A 25,241-nucleotide genomic window follows, 5' to 3' on the forward strand; every position below is an offset into this window, starting at 1 on the left:
ATGAAATCTATATCCAATTATCTTGGCTATTAATAAATAAACAATTCTTTGGTGCAAACTAAATAGAAATTAACACTATTTCGTTGCAATTTGGTCTAAATATCTTTATATTTTTTAATGTAATGACTCCTCTCTTAAATAGGTCGTGTATTTAGATAAAACTAGAATTATTGTTCATGTGTAAACATAAAACCTTGTGTAGGAAATTGAATTTGCAAGAAAAATGTTATAATTTTCTTTTTTACATATTTCTGAAAGAAAATACAAAATTATTAGGTTTGACGGTAATCAGTAATAAATGTGAATGTACCGATCGATATTTTGAATGCCATGTTTCCGAGCGTTATGATGGAAAGATATAGCGGTGGTCGGTGGATAAAGGATAAGGTAATGACGTTATTATTTTAAGTAAATACGTACAAAACATCTAATTAGTCATTTTAACCTCAATTAACTAAACAATAAAGTAGGAAGTAAGAAAATATCACTTAATCATAATTAAATTATTCTTAGTAAAATATTCAATTTTTTAACAATTTTTTAAACTAATTTGTTGAGGTTATACAGATGAATGAGTAACAAATGATATTTTTTCTCCGATTAAATAAGATACACATATCTTCCTTTTCAATTTTAATTCTTCCTCTCCTTCATACTCACTTCTTTTTCTTGGTATTTTTGATGATTTTACTTTCTAATTTCAATACAATTTATGTGAATTAACTATTTTATTTTATCAGGTTTGATTCATACATTGAAAAACAAGTTATTTATGTTACATTCTTCTACCAGAAAAGTTTTTGAGGGTAAGTTACATAAGGTTCGAAACTTAAAAGATTTTTAATAGTTTTGTTCATCTCTCCTTTTTTATTCACATTACGTGTTTTTATTTTCAAAACTACAATCGCAGTGTGAAAGATTTGTTCGAATCCAACCCAACATGGATTTTTAGCTAAAATCACCTAATTTACCCACTGCTCTTGAACTTCAAATTTCAATTGTATCAAATATTTCTTCTATTTTTATTTAGTTATCGGGATAAAATTTTGCATATTCATTATAAAATATTTCTTTTGTTTCATTTGGTAAAACATAATTAAGTCTCTCTTAATTCTCTAAAATAACACATATTTGGGAATAATTATTTTTAATACATGATAACTAAATGAGAACGAAGAAAGTACTTCACAGGCGATAAATAGGATTGATTATGTTGCAAATGAACCAATTCAACAATTTGTATAGTATCCTTGTGTTCCCTTTTACTAATTTAGTATATAAAAAAAACAAAAATTTCTTACTCGTCCATTATAATAAATTAAAAGAGATTTATTATTTCAATTTATTACTCTTTATCATTAAGTAAGTAGTAATCTTAGGAGGATCAAATAAGCACCACTAAAAGTTGAAAGAAGACAATTTATGAGATATTTCGACACAAATTTAAATTAACCATGCCAGAAAATACATATGCTAGTAGACCGTGATTAACCTTCCCATTTATTTGATTTCCTTCTTTTTTTTTCCGTTTAAATATAACCAAGGGGTAGGTAAGATCCAATTGGAAGTCAATAATTATGAAGGAAAAATCATTTTGGCCAGAAAATTTGATAAGAATTTGGCCAGAATGGTAAAACAACATATTACACATTATGTTATTTTACCTTTTTGAACATTTTTACCCTTGTAACTTTAATACTAATTTTTGGTCATTTAGCATTACCCAATTGTGAAATCATTTTTATTGGAACTCGTGCAGCCATATGAATTTATAGTATCTTGATCAGGGCGTGTACTTCTGAATTTCGATTTTGGTTTCATGGTAAGTGGTGAAGCATTTTTAAAAAATCGTGATACTTGACACTCTATTCTTCTCAAATTATCTGTCGTAAATTTTCTTTTCCATGTCTCTTAAGAATACTTCATCCGTTCCTAAATACTCCCTTTTATCCATTTCAAGTGAATTGTTACTTCGGGGAGTATTGGCCATGAAATTCTTGCTTTTTTAACAACTATTTTGTAATTATAGAGGCATCACATGTACTTTTTAGTGTAACCAAAAAAACAATTGGCAAGGGAGTGGGTATCTACATAGGTTGGTGAGCTGGTTGAGATTCTGCTTAGATCTTTTTCCCGAAAGAAAACTGATCAGAAAATGATATAATTGTCCTATAAACTCAAAATTGTAAACGTCATTACAATATTATATATGACAGCAGAATCTTAGAACAACAAGTCAAAATAACTTACGGAGATCAATTACCAGGAAACAAGAAGTATGATGGTATTTACTCAACAAATTATCACTTGTTTTCCTAAATTACAATAGCATGGGAGGCTATTTCAGAAAGGGCGCCTTATTGAAACAAAAAAAAAGGGGTACCTTATCCATATAAAGCTAGATGAACTTTACAATGGAGAAAGAAGCAAAGACTACACAAAAAGGAAGTTAAATGAAACTCCTGGCTAACAAAAAATTGTACCTCCAGATCTGTTATCATTTTGATCCAATCTCTTTCCTCACCTCGTCTTTTATTTCGGGTGAACAAGATAAGCAACCTCCTCAGAGAAGAAATTATTAGTTGTCCCACTGCAGTTTATCTTCCACATTTCTACAGCTTCAACTGCCTATGGAGGTTGTCTGGAGATGAAGCACATTCTAGTTGAGATCACTTTCCTCAATATACTTAAGCACAGACAGACTGCTGACTGTACAAACCATTTATTCCATGGGCAAATTGCCGCCTGTTTCTTCTTCGCCTTACAACAGGCAAAAAACCCTCTCCATCCTCATGCTTATTTTTATTTACATCAACTGTCTTTGGCACGCTATACTTATTTGCTTCTATTGGAAGCTCCTTTTTCCCTTCACTTCCACCATGCAATTTAGTTGCACTATCTGCACTTGCTTTGGCAGAGCTAACTAAGAACTCAGACTTCTTTGTACTAACTGGAAATTCACTAGCAACATCTGAATTATTCTGTTTCGACTTCACAATGAAGCTATTTTGTATTTGCCTAGCTAGCTCTTCCCTGTCAGCATGTGAACTACTTTTTGTTGATCTACCATTTTTAACACTAACAGTAGCCTTTTTATCAACCTTCTCCTCTGCTGAAACTATTGTGACAGAATTATTCAACCTTGTGGAAGAATCAGCATCAATAGCCACTTTTGAATCTTCACTTGCAGCAGTAGTTGGCCTTGTATTTCTTGGAACAAACTCAGGTGCATGTGGATTCATGATTCTTGGATAATCGTAACTGTTTATTTCAGCAGCAGGCTTTTGGTACTTCACATATCCGTTTTTCATGCTAGCATGGCTTGTCCTGTGGTACAAAGGTGATCTGGGACCACAAGGAACTCTCTCAGCAATTGATGGAAATCCCACTGGTTCAGTAAGCATGCCTTGGCTGGCTCTAACATCATAGACACTAGTGACAGCAGCAGAAATCAACATATGAGTCAAATGGTAGGCACCTGGATTGAATGGTTCAGCAGCAGCAGATAGCTTGCTCCCATTTCGTCGTAAACATTTTTCCTCACTACTTGAACATGAAACATCTTCAGACTCCAGGGAAGATTTATCCGACTCAGATCCACTTATCTGGACTTCATCTTCATGGATCCCATGTCTGTCTCGATCATTGGCAGGTGTTGCCTCTGTGGTCACTGAGTGCCTTCCATCTTCTTCTGATGTTTCAGTTGGACTAACGCAGATCTCGGAATCAGTTTTATCCTCATTTAATTCTTCTACTTTCTCCAATAAAGGCTTTAGAACCGTACCTGGTGGCGACACTGCTACTTCTTTGTATGATAAGGATTTTGAGGCCATGGTAGCAAGAGAGGCAGGAGGAGATGGAACAGTGACATTTGATGTGCGAGAAATTTCGGCAACAGTCATTTTAGCTGCGAGTTTGGTTGACTTTTCAGAAGAAGTGAAGCTGGAAGCCTTTAGTTGCTTTGCAGGAGAAAATTCTCCTAAACCATTCTTAGATACCACTTTTTGTCCCTGCGAAGTAACTTCTTTCCTGGAACTGTTGTCTCGAGGGAAAAGGTATTCCAAGTTTGTCTTGATCTTGGCAAGACCAGGTTGCCTTCGGTTGAACATCTTGCCACTGCCATGCCCCGTCCGTGTTTTTGAATTTGCTTCTTGCCAACCTTCATCAGAGCTTGTTTCATGTATTATTTCCACTGGTTCCTCATTATTAGTGATATTAATGCCTTCAATTTCTTGAGTAGCGACTCTCTCTACGGCATCTTCTTTCTTTTTAACTTCTACTATGGTCACAGGATTTTCTGTAGCATCATGATTGATGGGATTGTTACTTCTTCCATCATGCTGTCCTTTTTGAGATTGATCATCTACTGGCAACACCTAAGAGAGGCCATAAACAAAGAAAGAGTCACAGCGTCAATTGGCAGCTTCAGAAAGGAACAATAATAGGTAACTCAAAATGACCACAGCCAAAATTACCCCTTCCCTCCTCAAAAAAGGAGATTTCCCAGGATATGTGTTTACACAGTCACCTAAATACCTGACATGGGGTTAAGGATCATGTGCTGAAGTGTAGCAGGACAGATTTTCCCCACTAGACGAGCTCAATATCATTTCTCTGTTTGATGGTCTAAATAACTTAAGGTGAGATTTTGTACTAGGACTAACTCCTAAGTACATACAGAAAGTTAGCGGCTCTCTTTTTTGAGTTCTTTCCAATGTAACAAGTTTCAGTGAATTCAAGAGTATGAAGTATACACTACCATGCTGAGTGATAAACTACCTTTGAACGTCGTTTCCTCTGCTCTTCTATGGTCTTTGAACCCTGGCCAGGACTAATGTAATCCAGTAGGTCTGACACACTACATCAGAAAGTGAGGAGTTTTGGTTCCTTAGATGCAAGCAAGATAGTTCAAGCTCCAGTAACACCAGTTCAAAATAGTTTCAATACCTGAGATGACCTTTGCTAGCAATGGATGCATCTAGTCTCGGAGCTCCTGTTCTTGCAGCTTCTTGCTGCTCTAAGGCCTTCGATTCAAAGTATTCAAGCCATGCAGCAGCATCCTACATATATATTGCATATGTAACTCTCCAACTTTAAAATACAGCAACAGATTGGTGATTATTAAGAAGACCCAAGTCATTTATTATCTTCTATCAAGGACCTCATTATTACTGGGAAAATGCCCAATGTAACAAAAATAAAAATCATATGTTATTTGCTGAATACATTTAAAAAAGAAAGCACCACCATGCAGGGAGAGAGATACAGAGATTTATCTGCAGTGTCATCATTTTTTAACTGTTGAAGCATTCCGGAAAAGACTGAGATGTGAAATACATGCTAGAGCCATAGTGGTAACTAGTAGAGAGGGTAATCAGGCATTAGATTTGTACACACCTGAGTGCGGAGATCATCTGCTCCTAATTTTGCTTGAAGAATCTGCAATGTAGTTTGTTCATGTTGCACACTCAGTGAATATGCTTCCATGAGAGAAAGAGCTATGGCTATGGCATGATAGCTGGCAGCAGTCTGTCCGAGGCAGCAACAGAGTTAACAAAAGATGTCAGAAAGTAAATAATATTTTCATAAGCACCTAATTTAATAAAAGGATGATGTTGGAATATGAGAACTGAGAGAGAAAAACCTGTATATGATCTACTCCCAACAATCTTTGGTTGCATTTAAGGGCTTCGTGTAGATATCTAAGAGCAATATGTACATTTCCCATGCCCTCTTCCATCATAGCCACATTTATATATGTGGCAGCTGTGTTTGGGTGAGATAGTCCACATGTAAAGTGAAGAAGAAATAAAGCACGGTTGACATACCTGGAAATCAATAATGAATTTGCTTCAGTTATCAATGTAAATAAGAAAAATAAATTAACAGCTGAACATAGTAGGACCAGTCAAGACTTCAACAAGAATGAAAAGGGAATGTGAGAGACCAGACGGAGAAATCTTCTGAGTCCTAAAATTACAATTTGCAAAGCTCAACAAATTTGGAATCAAAAGGTCGAGCAAGACACATAACTCTTAGTTTCAAAATATGACCAACAAGAAAAGAGCTCACTCACTTTAGAGCCAACTCAATGTGTTGGAGACGATAGTAGAATACAGAAAGATCCCCATAACTTTTCATTGTATCTGGATGGTCAAGTCCTAGCTCCCTCTCATTGATATCCAATGCCTTCTGTTGATAAATTGTTGCCTAAACAAGAATAATAATCATTCAGAAAGATTATTATCATATATTCTGCAATTATGTATATCCAAGGAGTCTGCATTTCGTTTATAGGTGGATGCCAATGCAATGGTGTGTGGCGGAATACACAATTGAAAAAAAAATCCAAAAAGCTGACTGCAGGAACTTGCATGATTGCAAAAAGAAAACATAGATGTTTAGGAATACTTCCAAAATTGTCTGTCGAATATCAATATGCAAGCATGCCTAAGATATTTCTTCCTCGACTCATTAGCTACTCTTATTAAATTTAGGAACTTGATTCTGGAAATAGATAATTAACGAGCAAGATATGAAAATAAGGAGAAACAAGACTAGTTTAATGTTGCATGCCACTTCATACATCAAAGCCAATCGCTAAAGTTTATGATACCTGATTGAAATCTCCAGTGTGATAAAGGACAACAGCGAGGAGGCTATATGCACTTGCAGTGGCACGGTGATAGGGGCCACATACAGCTATCATTTTTGCCAGGGCCTTCGAGTAAATACAAAAGCAAGTAAAGTAATGGAATGAACTTCACAGTGTGCGCATGTACTTTTATTTTATAATTTGTACCTTTGTTCCAAACATTACAGCATCTTCCAACTTCCCTTTGTCAAGAGCAACCTTAGATGATTCTAGTAAAGTTCGTCCATCAGCAGAAGAGCATCCAACATGCTGAAAAGCAGATAGTAATTAAATGAACCTTGCATTTCCAGTATTTTTCACATTCAAAAGGAAGCAGAAGAGACAGAAACGCTTACTTTACACAAAGGCACTACACTGATAACATCACTTTTACTGAAGGGGTATGGGCATTCCATATCATAATCTTTTGGAACCAACTCTAATCCAATCTGAACCAAAAACACATGTCATTAACTTTGAATGGTAAATTTTAATTAATGCAGCCCAGCTTGTAGTACCTTATGACAAAGCCCGCGGAGGACCGTCAATTTCCTCAACTGTTGGAATTCATCTTTTAATGTCCAACCAAATCTTTCAACCAGAAATTTCCTCAACCATTGCATCTTGAGAATGTGGTTTTCATCACTCTCTTGTGTGGGAGAAGACCCGAACAAGAAATTTAAGGATGAGGCTATAGCAGCTGACAAGTTGGCCACATTGTCAACGGAGGCAATGACAGCTCTAAGTACATGCTTGAAAGCTCGAGTAACCATCTCATGAATACAAAGAGACTGTATATGAGGAAGCTTCTCTGCTTGTTCAACCTGGATTACACAATGACATCAGGCTCATCAGAAGACATCAACAAGTTTCAATTCCGGACAAACAAACAAAGCCTGAGACAGATGAAGTAAATAAATCTTACCACATGACCAAGAGAACGCATTTGTAATCCTCTTAAATGCATGAAATCGGTAAGGGTGCGTCCATCAACTGGAGAAAGTTCCAACGATGCAAAGTCTGTAACCTAAATAGAATTAGAGATTAGTTTTTCTCTTCATGTATTTCAAAATTTCATTTCATTACCGAAATACATCCGAAACTTTGAATTACCAGCTTCGGGAGAGCAACTTCCTCATAATACTTGTGTGCCATTTCGACAAGTTCATCCACTGACTGTAACAAGAAGCATAGTTATCAGTTAACTGTGAGCTATAATATTAAAGACTGGTTAAACAAGATATAGCTACTTCCTCAACAATTTTCATCAAAATAATAGTATAAAAATATGTTCCAAAATAACAACTGTTCTATTGACCTTCAGATGTAGATCCATCCCACTTTCTTTCAAACGAAGGTAAGCTTCTCGAGAGATAAATCTCCTCCATTCAACTTCACACTTTGGATTGTCATTACTTAATTCCATCGAGCCACTTTCTGTGTTCAGAGTGATGGCTGTCACATCATCTGCTTCATTGTCATCCATGGAACTAACATTACCTGGTCTCTTTTCCCGCTTTTTGAGCATTTTAAACTGCTTTCCAAGTCCCTTAACTATGGGTTCAGCCTTACCATCATTCCTAACTGTGTCTTCTGCTGGTTTTTCCTGCTTTTGTAGATGTTGAACCCAACAAGAACCAAGTTCCCATCTGATGGACCGTTTGGATTTATCATCCATCCCCTTTAACTTACTCAAACCATCCTTAATGATTTTATAAACCAAAGACATTGAATTTGCAGAGTCTTTCAAATCAGACGGGGGCAATTGACCACCTCCAGAAAAACCAGCAGTCACTGACTTGTGGAGCATAAGGCGCAAGCTGGAAAAGGTTAAAACTCAGAATTAGAAGCAAGCATCTTGTGAGACAAAAAGAAAGAAATTTAACAATTTAGTCCTAAAGAAGAGTGCATCCTCAACAAAAAGATCCCTTGGATCTACACATTGATATCACTGACCAATGTAAATTCTCATTCACAAACTCAATTTTGAATATTGACATTGTTGACCAATGTGACTTGTGATTCCCAATCAAGCTCTTAACATGTTGTTGGTTCCCAACTTATATGAAGTATCATCTTCATACATGCACCAACAGTTATCAAAGAAAGAGGAAACATGCAAAAATGCTTGATTGTGGTAACATGTTCAACAAAAGACCTCTACGTAAGTACATTCTTACAGATAAAATTCTTAGTCGTCCAATAACCATCCATATAAAAGTTCATCTAGGTTTACTGCATTTTGTCAAACCTGTTGATGTTGAGTGCATTGGCTCCCCCATCTGGTTGGTCATCGATTTTGATATCGTGAGGCAGACTCTTATCCACCTGAATGTCACCAACAACTTTCACAATTGCCATGTAACCACAATGTTTCACAACCACCACGCTCAATGAGGATGTGTCCTGTCCAATCAAACATATCCTTTCAACTTCCAGAATTGAAATGATTGGTGACAGAGAAAAGATAGGAGAGTATTTTTTTAAAAAAAAGATTATACTTAAGGGGGAGGAGAAGGAGAAATGAGGGGATTATAAGGTGGGGAATCAAACCCCACCAACAAGGTGAAAGTTCAAGAACCAATTGACATCATGGAAGTTACAGATATTACCCAAGTCAAAAATAATGCACACCATGGAAACAGCAGCGGAAGAAAAGGGGGGGGGGGGAATGTTCCAGAAGGTGAAAAGAGTGTGTTCTCACTGAAATAAAATGCCTACTTAAACCCGCCACCCCCTTCCCCTGGGTGGGTCATGTGTCTACTTGTAAATAAAGGAGAAAAGGCAAATCATACAACAACTATATAAGGGTTTTACAAGTTCAAATCTTTCTTCAGGAAGCTTGTTACTTACATGTATGACAACACTTTCATCAGCAGTTACTCCTTTAATTAAATTTCTTTGAGCAACATCCTCAGCAGATACATTAGAATCTGTACTGTCGATTACTTTAACTTCTTTCAGGCTAGCCTCCCCGAAATCTCTTTTAACTACAATAGACAAGTCACCTATGCAATCCTCAGAGAGTACTGAACCCAGAGCACAATTTGAGGTATCCCTCGAAGTAGAATCCATGACTTGGTATATGGCCGAGACAGCTTTAAAAATAGAGACGTCGAGGAAAAGATTATGAAGCAAAAAAGCCTTTCGATCCCGAACCACCCTCTCCTCCTCGGTTTTGCAAGGAAGTTTTGCCAGTACTGCAAAATCTGTGGCCCATGATCTATGATCATGCTCTCCATTCCTTCCCTGACCTCCGCCATTGCCACCCCAACTCTCATCTTCCACTGGAAGGGGAATGGAGTTTGATGCAGAATCAACAATGGATGGAGGGACAAGCCATGTGTTGGCGCGGAAACCATATGGAAGATTACCAAACTGAAAACAACCAACAGAGCAGAAAAATATGCACATGTTAATACCACTTCATTTTCCCTTGATGTTTATTTGCAATAAACAAGATGTCACCTTGTTATGTTCTGTAAAGGCCTTCATCAAGGATTCATATGCCTGCAAAGTAAAATATCAAGCTTTTATTCAACAAACAAATAATTTATACAGAATAAACATAACAAATTTGAAGCAATTGATATCAATTGTCTCAGTTGGTACTGATAATCAAGCAGACAAAAAAAAGAGCGTGATTTTTCTTGTATTTTCCGCCTCTTTTATACATGTCGTGCATGTTATCATTATCAATCAAATAGAGTGGTGTCTTGCCAATAGATACCATTGATGAACCAGCTTTCCTGTTCATACTTGTAGTCTTTTACAAAGTAACTGCTGTCACAAAGAAAATAATGGCACATATATGGCAAATGTGATCATAATTAGTGTGATTAAGTTTAATTAGTGAATAAAGAACTTGATGCACAAAAAATATTTGCAAATTATACGAATGATGCTGGCAAGAATGGACATATATTGAGGCTATGAAGGTACTTACATTAGCAAAAGCTTGGCTGAGCTGTTGCAGAAGATCAACCAAACAATGGCTTCGCATAAGTGGCTTCCCCAAAGTGTAGAAACCTTTTGCTGCTGCAGCCACTTGCAATGTCTTTCCATTGCATATCTTAATCTGCAGAGAATTTTTGCATCATCAAAATCTTCAACAATCTAGAACAACAAATGCAAAACCAAAATTTTAAAAAAAGTACCTGTAATTCAAAATAGTCGCCATCTCGCCTTGTTTTAGCATTGTTACAATCCAATCTTTTCAAACCTGAAATAGCTCAATTAGAAGAAATGCACCATAAATTCTACAGTATTCCGGATTGAAATTTGGAAAAATCGAAAGGGAGAATAATACGCACTCAGTATAGGCGGAGAGAGGTGAGAGAAAGAGAAGAACTCGTAGAAATCAGAGAGCTTAGGAATTGGATGAATCGCCACCATTTCATTCTCCTCCTGCACCGCCGGAGCTGACGGCTCCAATGTAGGTGCCACTCCATCTGACGGCGAAGCTGGTCGGCTTGAAGCATTTCGCTGCACCTTGGGCTTCTTAGCCCGAGATTCCGAACCGGCGCCGCCGGAAGTGGCGGAGGCAGTGGTGGATTTTCCGGCCTTGGGCTTAGCGAAGCGGGTAGTGCAAGCGACGATGTCGAGTAACCTCCGGACATGATCCACCACCTGAGACTCCTCCGTGTAGTCCTCTGAGAAGTTAGTGGCATTTTTGTTAATAACAAAGCAATTTCGGGCAATGCGCAAAATATCAAAACTCTTCGCGCGCGGAGGAATTAAAATCTTTTAACTACTTACAAATAATTTTTTTAAAAAAAATTATATTTCTTAGGTATAACAATGAAAAAAAAAAATTATATTATAAGCTAATTTTTCGGTGCAAACACATATGAAGTTGTTGATTAAATGCATCGCGCTGAAAATTGTGAATGAATTTTCGATGATTTTGCATGGGACCATCAGACAGAATACATATTGATGGTATGAAAAAAAAATCAGAAGTAGTACAACAACATTAAACAGATACCACACAGCCTTTTTCTTCTTTTTTTTTCCTTTTTTTGTTTATATTAATTGTGGGGATGTTAGGTGAAGCTTTTATATTTGACGGTAATTGTGAGATTTTAGTAAATTAATTATTCTAATTAGTGACTTGTTAACACCGATGCCATTGGTTTAAACAAAACAATTTTTTTTAAGAAATAAATTGGGCTGGTGAGTATAATTAAGACTAAAGAGTGTCAATTTAATATGAGTCAAGTAAAATAAAACAGAAGGAGTGTTTAATATTTGTATTTAAGAAATAAACTTTTAAATATAAATATTTTGAATTCATTTGAATCACATGATGTAATAGCTCCATCCCTAAAAACATGTACAAATTTAAACCTACCTTCAACCATTCTCAGCAAACATGGCTTGAGAGTCGCAATATCTAACTTGTCATTTAGTTTTGGTCCCTTCACCTGTTCAAACCACCATCACTTTTCCATATTAACACACTTCTTATTTTGAATAAATTAAAATCTAAATAAACAAAACCAAAAATTAACCAACTGAGCTAGCTTCCAAAATTTACAAAGAGACAGAGGAAAAAACCATCAATTTTGAACTAACCTCATGAGACAAAGAATAGTTGGTAAAATGACATGTTTCAACATTGGCAGATAGTAGCTTCGTTACATCCAGTATCTTGTCCGTCGATATGCCCTTCAACAAATTCAATTTTAGTCGGCCTTTAGACATAAAAATTGAATTCCGATAAATTGTAACAATTTTATGTTCAAACAATTTCTAGGAAAAAAATGATAAAAATTCATGGTCAAACGGACAAAATTAGTTATCTCATCCTCCATACAAGTGACAAATGCGAGTGTTTCTTTGTACTTTTTTCATTTTCAATTGAATTGAATTCATCAATACCTTGAGAACAACTTGAGTTTCATAGGGAGTGATGATAGTTATGTCAAGAACACTTGGAATTACTGCAAAGAAACCAAAACAAAAATGTAAAGAGCACAATAAAATGAATTGAAAAAAAAAATAAAAAAAAATTGAAACATGTATTGAACCTTTCTCTTCTTTCTTCTTTTTGTCAGTTTTAGCTCTGTTTCCTTTTCCCCTGCCTGATCTTGGTGCCATGAATCTTCAACAACCAAATTCCCCAAAAGTACTGAAATTGAATGAACCAAAAATTCTAAAAAAACTTCAATTTATTTGATGCATATCAAATGAAATGGTTGTTGTAGTGAATGAACAATGAGCATGCAATAGATAGAGAAAAACAGAGGGATTCAAAAGTGGAGGAGAGAATGAAAGAGGAAGAGGAAGACTAAATAGTATTGAGAAAGTTTTAGATAGCTTTAGAAGATAGATAAAGCAGTGAAAGGAAATCTAGTGAAAGGTTTTGAAACAAAGATGATAGGATAAGGTGTGGGGGTTTTTTTTTTTGGGTTTGCCCAAATTACACTATACTATTACTTTTTTTCTTTAGATTTTCAATTTTCGTACTGAAAAAATTCATATTAGAGGTAAAGCGCTAGAACTCAAACATCAATTCTTTAAATTAAGAATGAAGGGATACTTACTATGCTAGTAATGATTTTTTTTGGAATTCTTTCAATTTCAATAGTGACTTCACCTTTCGCTGCTTAAATGGAGATGAATTATTGTGATAATAATATTAGAGAGTTTAGAGAGGATTTTTTTTGTTTTAATGTAATGTGTGGGGTGTTGGGTGTGTTGTGAAGAGATGGGAGTCCAAATTTAACCGTGAATTTAAGACGCATACAAAATTGGTGGACCAGATCACCGTTGGTTTGACGACACGTGGCATCCTCTTGATGGGTGTCCCCTCCTTTGCCGTTTTTCTTGTTTTTTCATATTTTGGCAGCTTTTAATTATTTTCTCTAACCTATTAGGAGCAATTTCTGAGACCACAATTTTGTCGCTGTTATTTCACTAATGAATTTTTGTTTTCTTAATGAATTTAAGTTTTAAATATTGATATGTAAGAACAAAAACTTACAATCAATATAATTCTCCATTCAATATGGAAGAGTGAGGGGCCATTGGATCCCGTTATAATCATATAACTGATGATCTTAATATATGTAAAATTAATTAGTTCATACGATCATCATATAAATATGTGTTAAGTATATTGATTTTATATATATTTGATAATTTTATTTGAGGAAGTGGTGTCGCATAACATCGCTTCTACCGTAATACATTTATTTTTGATGGTGTCTCTATCATCTTCAATTTTTTGGTCCATCTTTACTCTTTACCCGTGTATGGACGGAGCAAGGTGTGCAAAGAAATTTACTCAAACTCTTTCATCGAAAAACTAAATTGTATATATAAATTTAAAATTATTTTTATGTATACATTAAATTTCTTTAATTTATTCATATATCTATTTATTTATATTTTGAATTTCTTTAATAAAGATTCTGACACGACTCTATCGACAATTTCGAGGTTGTAATAAATGTGGGGTATGTGCTGGATGTGATTAAGAGAGTGTCACGAAAAACACACTTAGGAGAGTAATCATTTTCAAACGAAGATTCCAGCAGTGTGTCCACAAAGTTCACGTTTTATGTAGTAATTATTAGTCCTTGTTTTGTAGTAGTCATTACTGCAATATTTTTCAGTTCATTTTATGAAGAAAAAAAAATCAACAAGGACTCGCGAAAAAATATTTGTAAATATCTAAAAAAAAATTAGGCCAAATTCAGCTTTCAAGTGAAGTCTAGGAGAAAGAGTGTGAAATTAAATAAGTATTTTCTTCGTTTCATTTTACTTGACTCATGTTTATTTAACACCATCATTAAAAAAGTTGATTTATTTTACTTGTTTTGAAAATCTAAATTTGACTATAACTTTGACTAATATTAGAAGGGTATATTGATTAATTAAATGAAAAATAAATATTATTATATTAACACTATAATTTAATTCAAAGTAATTAGGTATCTTTAACCTGTAAACACGACAGACTTTAGCTGAGTTAACTATAATTAGTATTTGTAAGTACAAATATATTATCGCAGGAATATATTGTATATGACTTATAATATCTCTTTGTAACCATTTTCTTGATATATGTTTTTTGTGTGGCTTTGGTTAATCTGTCATGAGTGCAACGTATAGTTGTGTGGGAAAATAATTTAAATATTTGAATATGTTCTTATATCGTCTCTAATTAGCTGAATCAAACAATGTATTGTTATCTTATCTTAAGATAAAATTTATAATTTTATAAACTAGTTTTTGAAATTGATCTAGATTGTTTACTTTCTTATTGGGGTCATCTATAATATATTGTCCATATTTCATACGTCCAACTCTAAATAGTTCTTGCAAGAAGAAAAGAAAAAATCTAGTTTCCACAATATGCCAATCAAAACGAATTTAAATTGATACATAAAATTATTTTTAAGTTCATTTTTATTTGTTTATTTTGTTATACTTCTTTTAAGAAATAATAATTAATATAAATATTTTCATCATAATATTCATATTAGTTGATTATAGTCTAAATGCTGAAAGAATTTTTATTACTCCTTATGCCCCTAATTGCTTGTCTATTTTTCTTTTTTTAATAGTCCTTAATTACTTGTCCATTTTGACAAATCAAAAAAAAAAATTATTCTTATACTGTCAATTAATTACTTTGAAAAAGGTAGAACTTTTTTAAAATCTTAAGTTTTTTATTGATCCACTTCATAATTAATAGGGGTAAACTCATTATGACAATTATTATTTTCTTAATAGATGTGTCAATTTAAAAATAGATAAATAATTAGGGATAGAGAAAGTATTATTTTTGTTTTTTCATATTCAATATCTGCATTAGAGCCTGACTATTGTCAATTCGCGTTCCGAAAAAGGCTGGAAGGATTATTCGAATAGCCTTACTATAGTATAGACAACAAGCGTCACTATAATCGAAGCAGGACAGGGCAGGTTGTTGTTATTTACAGTTTGGGGCGGGAGATTTGTACTTTGTTTTCATTGTTTTTTCCAAAACACACAAATTTGTGTTAAAAAGCCTAACTTGTTTGTACTTATTGCTAAATACAAACACTCTAACAGCATTTCAATTTTTTTCCAAAGCCTTATATTTTCAGATTTAAATTTTGAAAAAAAATATATTTAACTAGCATTATCAAAATTCTATTTGTGATATGTTGTGATATAATTGAGGTGGAAAACTTAATTCTAACGCCATCATTATTTTAGAAGGAAAAAAAACTAGCACTCCTATTTAATTAGATGTACAGAATTCTGTTAGGATCTTCTGCTTTTGTGTTTTCTCACCATATGTTATATTTCCAATGTTTTAAAATAAGCGTCTTTTTATAACCTTTTATCTATTCAAAATAAAGTCAAATCTTTATCACTACAATTTCCTAAACTTAAAAATATGTGTGAACAATAATTATTATATTTAATAGACTTTCTAATGTGAGACCCTTTACAAACTAACTTTCACATTTTTCTAATTCTTTCTAATTCACTTTTTTTTTATTCCTCTTTCTTCAATTTTTTTGTCATCCTTTCTCTGTTATTTTCAATTACATGTAAAACAATTCTATTATACAAATTCTAATTTCATAAGATATTTTTGGATACAGTTTATCATTGATTTTCTAATTTTAAACTTTTAAAATAACATTTTTTTTATTTCTATTATATACAAATCATCCAACTCTAAAATCAAGCACATAAAAAAAATATTCTTTAATATCTAACTTCATAATATAAAATTTGTTGGGGGATAATATTATATTTGTTTTCTTTATTTAAATTTCTCTATAGTATATTTAATACACTATCTTCAATATTAAAAAGTATATGATTTGATTATTTTTTTTCTTCACTAATATACTCATTTGAATATTATATTTCATAATCATCTTTTAAAAAAGAAATAAAATATTTTTTTATGATTAACTTTAAAGATTATTTTTTTCAGATAATAACAAATAATTTTTTAATAAAGTTTGTACTTTTATGTGATAAATATAGAAAGATAAGTTTGGTGTAATAAATTTAATAGTTAAATGACTTTTATGTATTAGAAAAATAAGAAAGTAATTTTTTGCTTATCATTATCTGAATATTTTGTTCAGTTAATAAAAAAAAAATTGTGTATGTGTATAGTTGATTTGATTTATTTTTTAAAATAAATATTGTTTAGCTAATAAAAAAAAATTGTACGTTTTAGTTAAAAAAAAAAATTGTAATTTTGTTTTTAAACATTAATATTTTTCATTATATACCATACAAATTATGTTCTACATATACATAACTAACACTCCTTCCTCTAAACCTCCCCCAAACTCAATTATGTTCATAAGGTACCAATGCATACCTTTGAAGAAAAAAAAATCGCTTAAAATGAATCTCTTTATTGAAGAAAATAATTAAATTTCTCATTAATAATAACTACAGATGACTATCTTGCCTACTTAAGATTATACTTAATTGTTTTGTAATACAAATTTAGTAAACTATAGTAATTTTTAATTGATTTTTTAAAAAAATATAATCAACTAAATAGATTAGTCTATACAATGGATGTTTTTCAAGAGAAAAAATAATGTTATTTTGAAAATTAGATATTTCTAAAAAATAATTGATGATAAGACATTTATAACTATGCCATGAATAACACGTTAATTTTTTATATCATAATCATTCCAAACAAGAATTAAGATATATAGAAATTGGTGAAATTATTTCACTAATTTTAACCATGAATACAAAATACAATTACTCCAATAATATTAATTAAGAGGATGTTTCAAAACAAATAAATAAAAGATCACTCAATACCTACTTATCAATTATAATACTTTAAAATAGATGTATTTTATGTAGGATGCTATATTAAATTACAATATGTTTAATGTATGTAAATAAAGTATAACATAATTAGGACATACATTTTTTAAAAAATATTTTCATTTAAAATAGAATTTTCTATATAAATAAAAATAATTTTGTAAATATAATTTGAAAAATATTTCAATAACAATAATCAAAACTCAAAATACTTTAGAATTGATAAATATCGACACATTATAGAAATACATTATTAATTTTTTTAAAACATAACAACTAAATGTGTAGTTTAATTTAAATATTGTAGTTTTAAACACGTAGTTTAATTTTTTAAAACATAATATTTAAATATATAGTTTAATTTTTTAAAACATAATAATTAACAAATATGCAAAACTACAACATTAATGTGTAACTATTTTGGGTTGTTGTTAAATAGGATCGACACTTGTGAATCATATGATTTTTTAGCACTTCTTTAATGTGTGTCGATGTCTACCAGTGCTAAAGTATTTTGAGTTTTGATTGTTATTATTGAACTATTTCACATTATATTGTAAAAATCATTTAAATGTAATTTAAATAATTATTTAAATAGGTAATTTAAATTTATTCATATAATAATTACAATAAAATTACTTAATTTTAAAAATTCTTAATCAGTTTAAAAAATTATTAATTTGAGAGAAAAATAATAATAATATTGTGACTATAACTATGTATACTTAATATTTTAACATATCATTTAATAACAAACATTTTTTATCAAACAACAAATAATACTAATAAAGAAAACTATATATGTGATGAAACTTTGATCTAGTTCTTGCTTAATAAATTTGTGTTGTCGTTATTATCGGAGAACTATGAAGATGTTTTTCTTTCAATTTTTTTTATAAAAATTTATTTTGAAATCATAAAGAACTTTTTATATCCTTTCCATGTTAGTATAATTTTTCAACGAAGCACCATTAACATTTTTATCTAAAAAATATTTATATACGTCTCTAGTACTAAAATAAATAAAAAAATAATAATTTTAATGAGTCTTTATTTGTGTATGATGTGATTCATATACGTTCAAGAATATGAAGGCAATCACATAATAGAGGAAACATGATGGTAATTTCAGTTTTCTTCATATTTCGCTCACATACATTCTAAGTATAATCGGATAAAATATATTTTTATCATTTAACTTTTTTCTGGAAAATTGATGTGTAACAACAACTCCTTTAAATAAATAAGAGTAATTGTTTTGTCAACTCGGTCAATTTTAGATTTTTAATTTGGAGTATTAAAGGTATAAATTTTTAATATTTAAATTTAGATATTCTTTTCACGATTAGAAATTATAAACTAAATTAGATAATCTACACTTTACTCCTCTTTTGTACCTTTTTAATTTTATTTTATTTATTAAGAAATAAGAACTGAAAAATAAATAAACAAAAAAGTATAAATTTTGAAATTGTAAAAGAGATATTGCTTTATTTTTTTACTACTATTGTCATATTTTTATTTTTTTAGATCTTGAAAATTTCAAATGAGAAGAATGGGCGAGACTTATGTTTTCTTTGATCAATTTTGTGGTTCCTTTCCCATGTTTAACTATGAAATCATTAATAATTAATCTCATTAATCATTTTCAATGTATTGAAAACAGAATTGAAGAATATATTCAATATTTAAGTTAAAGGGCAAAAATGTCGAGAAACAAATTAGTTTATTGTGTGAACATGTCCTTTTACCATTCTGGCCAAATAAAAAAGACTGTCAAAATAGTTATAGCTTTAGAAATTCAAGACAATAATTAAAATTAATCAAAGAACTATTTCTTCTTTATAGTAAATGAAATCTTGTATTTATTAATTTTCTTAATAGACGTGAAAAAACTAAAACCATACATATTTTGAGACGGAGAAAATATAAGTTTTATGAGTATTTTCACTTATTACTAGTCTCAAAACAATGAACAAATGCTAGACCTTTAAAAACCCATTAGTTATTGGGTTTCAAGTTTATCCACAAATAAAGATGGAATCAATAATTCAATTTTATGAGTTTTTAATTTTAGAATAACTATTTCAAGCGCTAACTTAACTGTATTCTATATATTACGAACAAAAGTTATTAGATTCAGATAAATTATATCTAAGTAAAACTTAATTATGGTTTGGCTGGAAGAATATAAGATGAAACTCATTATTAAAAACCATTGAACTTATAACTAATAAAGTATTGATTTTCATCTCTTTATTTTTTGTTAGTTTGGGGCCAAATTATATTAAATGAAACCGAATTCAAATTAAATGATGTACTGAGAATTTAAAACACGTAAGATGAAGAATAGGAAAAATGGAGAGAAAAAAAAGAATTTAGGCGTTAATTATAGTTGACTTTATCATTAAAAGAAGAAGTCATTAAATAAATAACTAACTCAGTCCATTAGTAACAAAACTGCCCATATTTTGGCAAGGGATGTGCACAGTATCTAGTTAGGTTTTATTTGATAGTGAAAGGCAACTAAAACATACAATAATGTCTATGAACTTATAAAACTTGATAGAAATTATAATGTAAAGAAAATTGTTTCATCCAATTTTCATAAGAAAACAACTTTAAATTAACATTTAACAGTTAAATATTTTCTTTAAAAAGTGAGCTCTCCATAGGGCAAAAAAGATTTTACTTTTAGTAACATATGATATGTTAGAATTTTTCTTTGATATATATATAAGGGAAAAAAATAATAATACATTAGATCATATGTTAAAATCTGATATATGACGTCCAACGAGAATTGTGTGTTAGGGTTTTGCCCTGATTTTCTTACCATAATTTAAGATTTATTTTTCCTTAAAGAAAAGACAAAACATTACTATAAATGTTTTTACTTTTCTTGAAAGGAAAATATAATATTCTTTCATATTTGGTTTATTCTCTCCTTTTAGGACTCTTTTTCTAGTAGGAAAGGTTTTAGGACTCTATAAATATAGGTTTGTTTCTTCTAACACAAAAACAATAACATCCACAATGTAGTCGTTTAAGAGTCTTATTTATGGGGAGATTTATTCTCTCTAAAGTTTCAATGTTTTTTTTTTATTAGTTTTGATATAATAATATTTTGATTTTTAGTATAAGTTTTTGTTATCTGATTTCTCAACTATATGATTTGTAAATTGTAAGTTTCCGCATGACGCCCTAATCACCCTTCACAACCCAACAAGTGGTATCAGAGCACATGGTCCAATGATCACATGGTTCAATGATCCAATGGTTCAACAAGATTGAAGAAAGGTTCAAGATGGTTTCAAATCAATTTGTAATCAACGTGATGATAATGAAGATTTTTGTGCTACTACATGTGGAGAAAAAAAATTCAAATATATTTTCAACAATATCCTGCTGCTCCATCGTTTAAAACAAAATCAATTTTCAACTCATGCTTATTTTAGAGCATGGGCTCCAACTTTCAACCCCTGCAAACGTTAATGCTCGGGCTCCACTTTTAACTCATGCATCTCACTTTTAACGCAAGAGCTCCACTTTTAACTCATGCATCTTACTTTTAACGCATGAGCTCCACTTTCAACCCTGCTTATAACTTTTAACACAGGGCTCCAATTTTTTAACTCATATCAATTTTTAAATCATGGTAAGCAGCAGTGATACATGAAGATTTTGTGAAGAACAAGATTATCATGCAATGAAGAAGACAGATCAAGCTTTGTCAAGAAAATCCAGCCAAAAGGGGAGATTTGTTAGGGTTTTGCCCTGATTTTCTTACCATAATTTAAGATTTATTTTTCCTTAAAGAAAAGACAAAACATTACCATAAATGTTTTTACTTTTCTTGAAAGGAAAATATAATATTCTTTCATATTTGGTTTATTCTCTCCTTTTAGGACTCTTTTTCCAGTAGGAAAGGTTTTAGGACTCCTTTTCTAGTAGGAAAGGTTTTAGGNGGTTTGTTTCTTCTAACACAAAAACAATAACATCCACAATGTAGTCGTTTAAGAGTCTTATTTATAGGGAGATTTATTCTCTCTAAAGTTTCAATGTTTTTCTTTATATTAGTTTTGATATAATAATATTTTGATTTTTAGTATAAGTTTTTGTTATTTGATTTATCAACTATATGATTTGTAAATTGTAAGCTTCCGCATGACGCCCTAATCATCCTTCACAACCCAACATTGTGGTGGATTGATAAGTATTCAGTCATCCTTAACGAGAGGTTTTGAGTTCGAGTTTCTCTGAATATGGAGTCGCTTTTGTTAAATATTTTACCCCGACGTGGGATTTGAAGACAAATTTAATTGACGATGTTGAATTAAGTAGCATTTTAATATTAATATTTGGTACTATCAAAGTGTTGTTCTGTTTTATTTCATTTTGTTCGTTGGACATTATCTACCTAATTACTTATATAGTTGGTGACTATAATTTCCCTAATAAATTCTATAACCATTGGCTCATTATTTGTCAATTATTCTACCTTATAACGTCTTGTGTATCTCATGTAACATCTAGGTCATAATTCTCATAATTAACTATCCAACTTATTAAGTACAAGAAAATATTAAGTACATAATAGTTAGTAGGAAATAAAGTTTTATTTAATGAGTGTTTTTTTATAGAGCATTGTACTCAATTTTTGTCCAAAATTTATTGATTATATAATGTTATTGGATTGTTGTATTCTGGAGGCTGAAGGGACAAGTTAAGAAGATCACTATTGGACTGATAAAGATTTGTTGTAGTAAATTTGAATCTCCTTAAAAGAGAAAGAGATATTTATGTCTCAGAAGATAAGTAAGAAAATATAATGTTAATTTCATTTGGAATTTATTAAGTGGAAATAAGCAAACAACTAATGACAAGCAAGTAACACAAACATGCATGTGATCATCAGTTGTCTGCTTATCCACACTTATATATTAATAATGAATATAATAACCAAATACGTCTATATATATTTATTGTATGCCTTTGCATCTGTAATTGAAATTTTAAAAACATCTAAAAGAAAAAGGTTAAAAATATATAAACTGAAAATTTAATACCAACCCCACAACATAAAATAAAATAAAATTTTCTTCTGTCACTGGGTTGGAGATTTACTTTTTCTTGAAAGTAGCCAATTTTTAAAAAAGAAAGATGGAATATTCTTTGTCAATAAGAGATTCTTCGTTGACGTAACGAATTTTTTTTTTATTTTATCAAAAGTTGACGTAATGAATTAGTTGCATATAGGATTGACTGCTCGTGAAAACATTAGGGAAATGGAACAAGACAAATTTAATTATCAAAGAAATAAAAATAATGCAGTTCGATATACTAAGCTCACAATATATGTGAGATTTAAGAAAGAATTAAATTATAAGAAATTTATTGTACCTTTATATTTTGATAAGAGGATAATTACACGGCTAAAAGAAAAAAATGAAAAAATATAAATACAAGGTTTATATCTACCAAATATCCCAAGACTTAATTAGATATTCTCTTTGTTATTTTTATTTGTTCGTTTAAAAAATTTCATACTCCTTAAAAGTTAAATAGTTAATATAAGTATTTTATCTTAATTCACATATTAATTGATGTATTGGTCTTACAAAATAATTTGAGAGTTTTGTAATTAATGGTGAGGGTAAAATGATTTCTTTTTTGTTTTTCTTTAATGTTAAAAATGAAAATCTATTTTTAAAATATTTGACAAATAAAAGTGAAAATCTATTTTTAAAATATTGAATAAGTAAAAGTGAACAGAGAAAGTATATTGAGCGTGTAAAGCAAACAATGTTTACACTGTCGATTATTTACACCATCAATGTAATTTTACAAACTGCAATAAGTTATTTACTCCTTTATTAGTTTCAATTTCTGTAAAGGCGTTAGGAGTACAAGAGTCCAAAACACTTAATTTTTATTATGAATTTGCGCATAACTTTTTTAATTGTTCAAAATAAATTTTATAAATTTAAAAACTATACTAAAAATACTACAAATCAATATAGTTAATGATTTTCTTTTTAAAAATATTTTAATTTTAATTTCAATATTGTTATGTTTCTTGTAGGCCCAAAACCTATGTTAACCGTAGAAAATTCTTTGTAATTGACCTTTATATGATCTGATTTTAGATAGTATAAAATAACACAACATGACTGCCGATTGAATGTTTCAATTTATTAAATGTAGGTGTATTCTTGATTACTCTGTTTAACTAGTGAAAGTATCCGCGCTTCGCGCGGCTATATGAAATATTTATAAGATAATAATATATAATATTTATATTTAGGTTANTTGTGATTTGTGTCGCTGTGAATTAATTTTCTTTTTTTTAGGCAGCCAATAAATATTTCTCTTTAAATGGTGGTGCCTTAATTACGAGTAATTTCTTTTTTGAGTAAATACGCTCTCTCTCATTTCACAGTTATTTGTCCATAATGAATTTGATAAATTTTAAAGAACATCTTTCACATATAGCAAATATAAAAATTATATTTGTATGTTATAGCTATAGTTTGAATAATTGCGCTCCATAACAAATTTTTTATTTGCTATGGAGCTTTTGATTTATATAATTCGCTAGAAACATCCAGTTTTATACAAATTGTTCAGTTTTATATAAATTCATTTATACATTATAATTTGTATAATAAGATCTGTATTTGTATAATTATAAGTATATAGGACGAAAATATATGTATTTGTATATACACTTCTCTCTCGTTTTATACAAACACAAACACATTTTATACCTTTTATACCGAAATGTATAAAATGACTAATTGTATACCGAAAATGGCTAATTGTATATTGAATCAGATGACAAAAAAAGGGATGTTTGCTGCGAATTACAATTAAAATAAACTATGACTATAGCATTTAATTTGAATTAATAATTTGCTATTTCATACGACTTTCCCAATTTTAAATAAATAAAATATGTTTGTACTATAATATTCATGACTATTGGTACTTTTTTTAAAATAATTTGGGGAGTTACTTCCTCTATCCATTTTTATTTGTGCAGAATATAATAAATTTAATATTTTAAAAATTGCATTGAAAAATGAATATAGTTTATGATAAGGGAAAATTAGGAACTTATTGATAAATTATCTCTTGATTTTTTAATTAGATAAGTGAAGATATCCATCAACTTTTAATATATTGAACAAGTAAAATAATTAGTAGTTAATGTTAAAGGTAAAATAACAAAAAAAAAATTCTTTTTATATTCTAAATGTTATAGTTATTTTATTTTGTATTTAATTAAGTAATTAATAATTATAATATTTTTAATTCAATGGGCCAAACATCTAAAAGAAAATAAGTTTAATAATCAAATAATTCCGTTATTATTAAATTCCAGTAATATAATTGTTGCCAAGATCAAACGTCCCTAAAAGTTAAAAATGTATAACTGAATATCTAATATCAACCTCACAACATAAAAAATACAATTTTCTACCGTCACTGTGTTGAAGAGATCTTTCTGTTTCTTAAAATATAGCCATTTTTATTTATGAAATTAAATAAAGATGAAATATATTTTTTTGTCGAAGAGAGATCTTCGTTGACGTAATGGATTGGTTGCATCAATTAATTTAAGGGGAAAAAAAAGGAAAATTTTATAAAATAGCAAATTATTAATTCAAATTAAATTGTGTAATCACAGTTTCATTTAACAATTGTCATTCGCCTTTTTCCCCGACGAATCTCGCTCGCCACTCTCCCAGATCTCGCTCGCCATTTCCCTCACCTCTCTCAC

At 30.5% G+C, this 25,241-nt stretch overlaps 1 protein-coding gene across 1 annotated transcript; it reads right to left on the reverse strand.

Annotated features, from left to right (window-relative positions):
• Window positions 1–2,223: 2,223 nt before the first annotated feature.
• On the reverse strand, window positions 2,224–13,035 carry LOC125875125 (protein REDUCED CHLOROPLAST COVERAGE 3). Its single transcript, XM_049556211.1, has 23 exons — window positions 12,667–13,035; window positions 12,518–12,579; window positions 12,212–12,304; window positions 11,988–12,060; window positions 10,948–11,286; window positions 10,792–10,856; window positions 10,581–10,712; window positions 10,103–10,144; window positions 9,488–10,012; window positions 8,886–9,040; window positions 7,953–8,454; window positions 7,748–7,810; window positions 7,560–7,661; window positions 7,153–7,458; window positions 6,991–7,083; window positions 6,803–6,904; window positions 6,617–6,721; window positions 6,077–6,210; window positions 5,645–5,828; window positions 5,398–5,529; window positions 4,948–5,060; window positions 4,780–4,858; window positions 2,224–4,376 (listed from the first exon to the last, which is right to left on the reverse strand). Exons 1-23 carry the CDS (start codon window positions 12,734–12,736, stop codon window positions 2,688–2,690), a joined length of 5,160 nt encoding a protein of 1,719 aa, XP_049412168.1. The 5' UTR covers window positions 12,737–13,035; the 3' UTR covers window positions 2,224–2,687.
• Between the last annotated feature and the right edge of the window lie 12,206 nt (window positions 13,036–25,241).

This window comes from Solanum stenotomum, chromosome 8 (genome assembly GCF_019186545.1).
Source record: "Solanum stenotomum isolate F172 chromosome 8, ASM1918654v1, whole genome shotgun sequence".
In the NCBI taxonomy this organism is placed as follows: Eukaryota; Viridiplantae; Streptophyta; class Magnoliopsida; order Solanales; family Solanaceae; genus Solanum; species Solanum stenotomum.